General features: G+C 43.9%; 1 protein-coding gene across 1 annotated transcript; it reads left to right on the forward strand.

The window, feature by feature from the left end:
* Window positions 1-8,474: 8,474 nt before the first annotated feature.
* LOC308290066 (olfactory receptor 52E8-like) lies at window positions 8,475-9,413 on the forward strand (the record flags this gene model as incomplete). Its single annotated transcript, XM_080731841.1, has 1 exon — window positions 8,475-9,413. One exon carries the CDS (start codon window positions 8,475-8,477, stop codon window positions 9,411-9,413), a length of 939 nt encoding a protein of 312 aa, XP_080587967.1.

Here is a 9,413-nt window from a genome sequence, read left to right on the forward strand (position 1 = left end):
AACCTAAAATGTAAATAATTAAATAAGGAATGTGAAACAGTTGCTCCATGTGGATGCATTACCTGGTGTTTGAAGGCCGGCATTCATTCAGGCTCAGGAGCAAATCTGGCCTCTTTTATCCTGGACTGATCGTTTTCCATCATCAGACAATTATCAAATCAACACTGAGGTCAGAACATGTGACATGAGCTCATCATGTCACATGTTGATGTTTCCTGTCATCCCTAGGCTGAATAACACAGGAGTTTATCACATACGCACACACACACACACACACACACACACACACACACACACACACACACACACACACACACACACACACACACACACACATTTTACCGGCCAGTATGAAGTATACAACAACTGACATGGGAGGGGAAACATATAGTTTTTTATTTATTTATTATTAATTGAACTACAGTGAATCGCTCTTGGAAGATGACGGGATGTGGAGGCTATAGGCTTAATAAACCTCATGCACGCACATGCGCACACACACCCAAATTCACAGTTATGGTTAATGATATCTTGGTTGATATCTTGGCTCTGCACCTTTATTAGAAATGTGCTACATGAGAGATAACACCGTGACCCTGCGGATAAATACAATCACTGTTTCATCACAATGTTTGGTGGCATGCATAGGACAATTACTGTAAGTCAAGGGGCTTATTATTGGACTTACAAGGCCTAAATAACAAATAACAACAACCAACGGTGTAAATAGTCTAAATAACAACAGCCAAGAGTCTAAGTATAGGTTATATGAAAAAGTCAGTAATAATAATACAAATTATTAATGAATAATTATTAATATGTTCTTCTCAGATTCACATAGGCCTACTGTAGAGCATTCAGCCATATGCAAACATTCACAGAATCAAATCAATGAAGTCAGGGTCTTTTGTGTCCATTTCTCAGGGGAGAGATGATTAGTCTGCCCTGAGTCCTGACTGCCCTTTTTAGTTCACTCAGCCCTGATGTGACCATGTTCAGTTTGGCCTTTAGTTCTCTTGGGAAACAATTATGAAAATTGATACATTTGGCTGTGTAATGTTGTGATTGTGAAACATTCTAATGTTATTTATATAACGGGTAATAATAATAACAATAACAATAATCATAATAATAATGATGATGATGATGATGATGATGATGATGATGATGATGATGATGATGATGATGATGATGATGATGATAATAATAATTATTATTATTATTATTTCACTGTTTGGACCTGCAGTATATGGACAACATCCATATACAACATCCATATACTACATGCCTATTTGTTAAGAATCGTGCTCTAGGAAAGTATGCTAAAATAAAGACATTAAGACGTATTAGCCGTTGTTTTGAACTGCAATACTATTGAATTGTAACAAGATGACCTCATATTGAATGTTAGAGTCTCCAATCGGGTGTTATGAGCAACAAAAGCAGCCTCCATTAGCAAACAACAGGGAATGTCATCGTCAACAAGAGGCCACCACATTATCAAGGGATTAATTACGAAGTGAGACAGTTAATAACACATCATCAAATCATTTCTCAAAGGGGATCATTAATAAATGTGTTTTTTTTACAGAATAAGTATGCACTCTCTGCTAGCTGATGTAACCATGTCAATAATGATATAATAATATTTATCCCCACCGGGCCAAAAGGCCTAAAAAAGTATATGTCTCACTTTATTTGTTTTTCTCCTACATTTTTATCCCACGATTTTTGCAACCCATTCTTCAAACTGTAATCCTGGGCGCTATACACTCCCTCTGCCAACCTGGGGAGAGCCCCAAACTGAGCTCATGCTTCCTTCAATGCATGAGGAGTGATCAAGCCACTTCTTATCACCTGACAGGGAGGTGATTCCCTGGTTGGACGTACACTAGCGCGTGGAAGGAACCCATTATTCCAACCAGTTCCTTTCCCCTCCATCAGGTGCCCGGCTGGCCAGGGAGAGGCAGTATAGAGACCAGGATTACAGCAGGTTTTTGTGAGGGTACTGCAAACTCCACACGGAAAGGCCCTTTTGCCAAACCCACCTAGGGTATGGTTGATGACACGAAGGACAGAACACACCGCCAGCGCCCATGCACAGGGTCCTGGCGGCAATCAAACTCCGGACCTTCTAGCTGTGAGGCGGCAGCGCTACCGAATGCACCACCGTGACCCATTGCCTCTCTTTATTATCTGGTGCCTGGGCAATAACCTAGTCTGGAACGAAGCAAGTTGGGAATGCGTGCCCTACCATGCTTATGACATACAGATTGTAGCCCTACCTGAGCGTGTCAGAGTACCAGCTGTACCCCGTACCCGTGTGTCTGTCTGTCTGTCTGTCTGTCCCTTTTATGCCCAGTCATGGAGTTCCGTGTCATGTAAATATGGAGTCCAGGAGTCAAGTGATGATAGGGTACTCCAGTCCACATATAGAGATTAGCGGTGCTAACCACTCCTACATCTGGCTGGCTTTGTCTGTATGTATGTATGTATGTATGTATGTATGTATGTATGTATGTATGTATGTATGTTATGTATGTATGTATGTATGTATGTATGTATGTATGTACGTACGTACGTATGTATGTACGTACAGTATGTACGTAGGTATGTATGTATGTATGTATGTACAGTATGTATGTATGTATGTATGTATGTATGTATGTATGTATGTATGTATGTACGTACAGTAGTATGTATGTATGTACTTATGTACAGTATGTATGTATGTATGTATGTATGTATGTATGTATGTATGTATGTATGTATGTATGTACGTACAGTATGTACGTATGTATGTATGTATGTGTGTATGTATGTGTAAGGCTGGCCCAACCTACATTAACAGCCAGTATCAAAACTGGTACCTTTGTCAACACTTCAAGGGAATTACTGAGTTGTGCTAATAAATAATTAAGGTTACACCTCTTTGTCAAAGTGTAGTATTTATGTATTACCACTAGCACACCCAAATAATCATAGAACTTTCCGACAACGCCACCTCTATTAAAGAGGAAAAGGTTCAGTAGTAATGAACACCTTTTATAAGGACACACAGATTCGTATAGGGATACCAGAGCAATATAACCCTTGGAGAGAGTGGACCAGGACATCAACTTGGAAAGGTATAACAAACTTTATTTCTAAAATACAAGGGCTTCTATTCCGCCAATAAAAACAGAGTCCAAAAATAAAAGAAAGGAAAACCCTATCGGTCCTACGGCGCCACTACGCTAAAACCTAAAAGAGACACTACCAACAATAAAACATCAACTCAACCCGGGTATAATTCCCCCCCCTCTATCATAACCACCGCACAATTAAAGTGCGGGTGCAATATTCGCTGTTAGCAATTAAGGCGCGTTATATAATAATACTAATATTGCAATTAATGGGATTCAGTTAGGACGTATGGTAAATATCTAGGTAATAACAGGAATAGACGAAGGCAGGTATAATAATAATAATAATAATAAGCAGAGTGAGTGAAAGGTGCAGAGGGACACAGCAACTCTTCGGTAACGTCTACTTCTTAGGCCCACGCATAACCAGGCGGCTGCCAGTGCGGGTATTTCGCACGACACCACTGTCACCACTGCGACCCCCTCTCGTCAGCTCGGATAGAGCGGCTCGTCTCGGCTCGTCTGGATCAGGATAGATGGTCCGCGGGAACACTACTGGTTCTGCTGGGCCACCGTGTTGTCTGGATCACTGCGTCGCACTGTGGAGCTCACTCGTTTTCATCATCAATGTTTCTTAGTTAGGGCTTACTGCTCATGCCCTCCTGTTAGCAGTCAGTAACAGTCCCTCATTACACCGGTTGCCTCTGCCGGTTCACCTGCCTCTGCCCTCTCATACACACGTCCGTCTCTGTCCTCGTTCAGAGACAGAATGACTCTGGCTCTCCTTTTAAAGGCCGCCTCTCACTCTGCCAGCCGCCCACATTGGCTGAGCTACTGGGCCTAGTTACCCTATCAGTTCTCAGTTCAGGACACACATGCACAGTAGGAGGAGTTGGTTCAGGGGGGAAACAGCATTAACAACATATCACAAAAGTCCAACAATGTATTCAAAAGTAGAAAGACAGAAAGAATACATGGAAATAGTTAGTAATAAAGAAAAACAAAAAATAATAATACCGCTTCCTTTCACCCCCTTACACTCTCCCCCTCTTAATCGTTGCCAGTCCCTGCAACTATCCTACAGGAAAGAGAAAAAAACCAACACGGCTCATACATTAACTCAGTGCGCACTGCTGGTCGCTGGGAGCTACACATGCCTTTAAAACATTACCGTGTACTATTCGATCCCGCCAAGAAGTCAACTTCCTACCTGCTCTCGGCTCGTACATACGCTTGCGCTGTCTGGGGTCTAAAGTCTTGATCACCTTGGCCTTCTCCATGTAGCGCATGCAACACTCCACCATGTGCTTCATGTCCTCGTCTTCCTTCCTCAAGACCTCCTGGAGCTCATCAATCTTCTTTGCCATATTGCCGTCCACTTTGGGTTCCAAGTCGTCAATAACCTCCCTCTTCTTCTGCTTGTCAGAGTGGGCCTCATGGAGCTCCTCCAAACCCTCCTCTGGCCTTCTCTTCAATGGGGATGAATCCTCCGTCTGGCGGCCTGGCTCCTGCAGAGCCCGCTGGGGCTCCTCCACTTGGGCTCTCCTCTCTCTCCGGGACCTCTCAATCTGAGACTCCTTGCCTGCACCCTCCCGCTGCAGGGCAGACAGCTCCTCAGCCATGTGGCGGATTTGGACATTGCACTGCTCACGCACACTCTCCACCTCTTTCCTGGTGTGGACAGCAGCATCCTGGATCAGCTGCTTAATGGTCTCCTTGGCCTTCTCCAACTCATCACACCTTTGCTTCTCCCTCAGAAGGGCCTGCTCCTTCTGTAACGTTGCCTCTTCGGTGAGCTGAGCGCTGTCGTGGACCTTAGCCAGGGCCTCGTAGCGCTCCTCCTCCAGGGCGGCGCACCTCCCCTGGAGCTCACACACATTTCCCACCCACACTGCCTCTGTCTCCTGAGCCGCTGCTACCAACCTGGCTTCTAACTGACTCAAGGCTGACTGAAGCTGTTGTAGTCTCCAGTCCGAGGCCTCCTTCAGATCCTGAGCCTCCGCTGCGTCTTCCTCCCATCCCTGCATCTGATCCTGTACAGTCTGTAGCCGCTCGGTCATCTCCTCCACTTTGGCTGTGGCAGTCCTCAGCTCCGTCTTGGCCTGCCTGAGCTGGTCACGTAGCTCCTCCATCTCCGTGCTCTGCTCCGTCACCATCTTGAGGAACTGCTGCTTGTCTCTACATAACCTCGCTATATGGCCTGACCGCTTACATTGTCGACATATCGGCCTCCCCTCTCCATCCCATTCGTTTCTCTGCGGTGGCCCATAACGGCGTGCCGGTGGCACGTAGGATGGCTGCGGTGGCGCGTGGGATGGCTGCGGTGGCGGCGGTGTGGGACGTACAGCTGGAGCGGCGGCTTGCATGAGCGGTCGGATTTCGTTCATCAATTCCTTCGTAAACCCTTTCATCTGTGTTTTGACGTCCTCCATTATTTCTCGCTTCAGTTCGTCTCTCCAAGCAGAGGTCTGTGGTGGCACAGGGACAGTTACTGGGTTAATAGCATGACAAGCAATTTCAGTAGCTGGCGTACCTCCATGTTCCATGTCCAGGGTCAAGGCCTCCTGTCGTAATGCGGCGAAGTCTTCATCGGGGTGACGTCGAGCATATATGCGCAGGGCTTGGCCAAGTGGGCCCTCAGCTAACCCCATGAGAAACTGATCTCGGAGAACGGCCTCGGAGGGGGCTGTAGTGGCATCGTATCGTCGCAACCCACAGAACAGTTCTCTAAGTCTTAAAATAAAGGCATCAACACTTTCCCCCGGGCGCTGTGTACAACTATAAAACTGCGAGCGTACCTTCGAGACAGGAATTGTTTCCTTATACACACCGTCTAAATATGTAAAGAGTTTTTCTACAGTGTCTCGCTCTCCGTCATCCAACACATTAACCTGTCGCCTAGCTTCGTCCGTTAGAGTTTGTCGCAAAATAGCAACTTTCTTAGCCTCGTTAACATTTTGTGTGCTCAATAGCCCTTTAATCTGCACTTTCCATTCCCTATATTTAGTTTCACCTTCTGTACCTCCGAACGTGGGCAGCCATGGGGCACCCGGATATACCGGCATCATCATCATTATAAATTACAAGTTCAAGGTCACACACAACTGTTCAATCTCTCCTTTATATTGCTCTGTACCCGATCCTGCCGACGCACGTCAATTATGTAAGGCTGGCCCAACCTACATTAACAGCCAGTATCAAAACTGGTACCTTTGTCAACACTTCAAGGGAATTACTGAGTTGTGCTAATAAATAATTAAGGTTACACCTCTTTGTCAAAGTGTAGTATTTATGTATTACCACTAGCACACCCAAATAATCATAGAACTTTCCGACAACGCCACCTCTATTAAAGAGGAAAAGGTTCAGTAGTAATGAACACCTTTTATAAGGACACACAGATTCGTATATACGGGATACCAGAGCAATATAACCCTTGGAGAGAGTGGACCAGGACATCAACTTGGAAAGGTATAACAAACTTTATTTCTAAAATACAAGGGCTTCTATTCCGCCAATAAAAACAGAGTCCAAAAATAAAAGAAAGGAAAACCCTATCGGTCCTACGGCGCCACTACGCTAAAACCTAAAAGAGACACTACCAACAATAAAACATCAACTCAACCCGGGTATAATTCCCCCCCCTCTATCATAACCACCGCACAATTAAAGTGCGGGTGCAATATTCGCTGTTAGCAATTAAGGCGCGTTATATAATAATACTAATATTGCAATTAATGGGATTCAGTTAGGACGTATGGTAAATATCTAGGTAATAACAGGAATAGACGAAGGCAGGTATAATAATAATAATAATAATAAGCAGAGTGAGTGAAAGGTGCAGAGGGACACAGCAACTCTTCGGTAACGTCTACTTCTTAGGCCCACGCATAACCAGGCAGCCAAGTGGCTGCCAGTGCGGGTATTTCGCACGACACCACTGTCACCACTGCGACCCCCTCTCGTCAGCTCGGATAGAGCGGCTCGTCTCGGCTCGTCTGGATCAGGATAGATGGTCCGCGGGAACACTACTGGTTCTGCTGGGCCACCGTGTTGTCTGGATCACTGCGTCGCACTGTGGAGCTCACTCGTTTTCATCATCAATGTTTCTTAGTTAGGGCTTACTGCTCATGCCCTCCTGTTAGCAGTCAGTAACAGTCCCTCATTACACCGGTTGCCTCTGCCGGTTCACCTGCCTCTGCCCTCTCATACACACGTCCGTCTCTGTCCTCGTTCAGAGACAGAATGACTCTGGCTCTCCTTTTAAAGGCCGCCTCTCACTCTGCCAGCCACCCACATTGGCTGAGCTACTGGGCCTAGTTACCCTATCAGTTCTCAGTTCAGGACACACATGCACAGTAGGAGGAGTTGGTTCAGGGGGGAAACAGCATTAACAACATATCACAAAAGTCCAACAATGTATTCAAAAGTAGAAAGACAGAAAGAATACATGGAAATAGTTAGTAATAAAGAAAAACAAAAAATAATAATACCGCTTCCTTTCACCCCCTTACATATGTATGTATGTATGTATGTATGTATGTATGTACGTACGTACGTACGTACGTACGTACGTACAGTATACGTATGTACTTATGTACAGTATGTATGTATGTATGTATGTATGTACAGTATGTACAGTATGTACAGTATATGTATGTATATGTCCGTCCCACATCAGGCTCATTGGCCAAGCTTTGCAGGACACTTAATGAAATTAACTCATAAAAAGCATGGTTCAAGATGCGCTCATCCTACCGACTTCCTGCTTCGCACACCTAGTTTGACGTTTTAATCACAATAAGGGAGTTCTTTAGTCATTTGTTGTCAACACAAAAATTTATGTCGACTTACCAAACTCTCAGAAGTGCAGAAACATCACTTTTTATTAGAACACACCAAAATACAATTGTTTGTTTGTGTGGCTTTTCAAGTGGGCTAATACAGTAACAGCATAGAAATTGTCAAAACATCTACTAATCTTTTACATAAAAGCTATTTCAACAGCTAATATGAATACTTAGAGACAGATTATTATTATTTTTTAATAATGTATTGAGTTTCAGCCATGTCTTTAAACTTTTGCTAAAGGAAATTAGAGCAAACTTATTACTATTGATGATCTCAAGGGATTTGGAGGTTGGAGTAAACAAGCCTGGTGGTGATATTTAAGACAGTAAGATGGCCAGTTCTCAACATCAGAAGTTACAGCACTTTGTGAGGGTGCCAAATCACGTTTTCAACTGGAAGATGCAGCTCAAGCCTATACTTTGTAAATGTTTGGTTTAGTGTATTGTGATTTCATGACACATTTTCCTTGTAGGTTTAAAGCAACACAGCTGCGCTAATATGGACAACAGATCCTTCTGGTTCAGTACTGAGCTAAGTCTGGACCCATTCTTTATTCCGCACAGAGGAAAGTATGCCATCTTTTTTCTAGGCCTTACAATTTATTTCATTGGCATTTTCTGCAACCTCACTTTGTTGGCATTAATTATCTTGCAAAGGAACCTTCACAAACCCATGTATTTCATTCTCTTTAGCCTTCCTCTCAATGATCTGATAGGCATCACTGCAATGCTTCCAAAGGTACTTTCTGACATAGTGATGGAAACAAACAAGGTTTCGTATCCTCTCTGCGTCTTACAGGCATTCTTGCTCCATATGTATGGAGGTGGAGTTCTGTTCATTCTGGCAGCAATGGCCTTTGACCGTTATGTTGCAATCTGCATGCCACTACGATACAGCTCTCTTATGACACCGAGAGTTGTCATTTGTATCATCTCTCTTGTTTGGGGTCTTGACTTTGTTTTGATTGTATCATTGTTCTCTTTGCAGACAAGGCTTCCCAGGTGCAAATATGCAATTATGAATGTATTCTGTGATAACCCATCTCTTCTAAAGCTCACTTGTGGTGGCAACACCACAATCAACAATGTCATAGGTTTATTTAACACAGCTGTCATGCAACTTGTCAGCGTGACTGTCCAGGTATTTTCTTATGTGAAGATTCTTATCGCTTGCTTGGTTACAAGGAAATCTGAGGCAAAGAGCAAAGCTGTTAACACATGTGTGGCACAGTTGGTTATATTCTTCATATTTGAAATTGTGGGGACTTTCACCATTTTATCACACAGATTTAAAAATGTCTCTGCCGACTTGCAAAAGATAATGGGAATGCTCATATTTCTTGTGCCTCCACTGCTGAACCCAATTGTGTATGGGCTGAACACAAGTGAAATACGAAACACTCTCATTAGAGTCTTTAAAAATGAAGTGTCGGCCTAA

This window comes from Nannobrachium achirus (genome assembly GCF_963921795.1).
Source record: "Nannobrachium achirus genome assembly, chromosome: 8".
NCBI lineage: Eukaryota > Metazoa > Chordata > Actinopteri > Myctophiformes > Myctophidae > Nannobrachium > Nannobrachium achirus.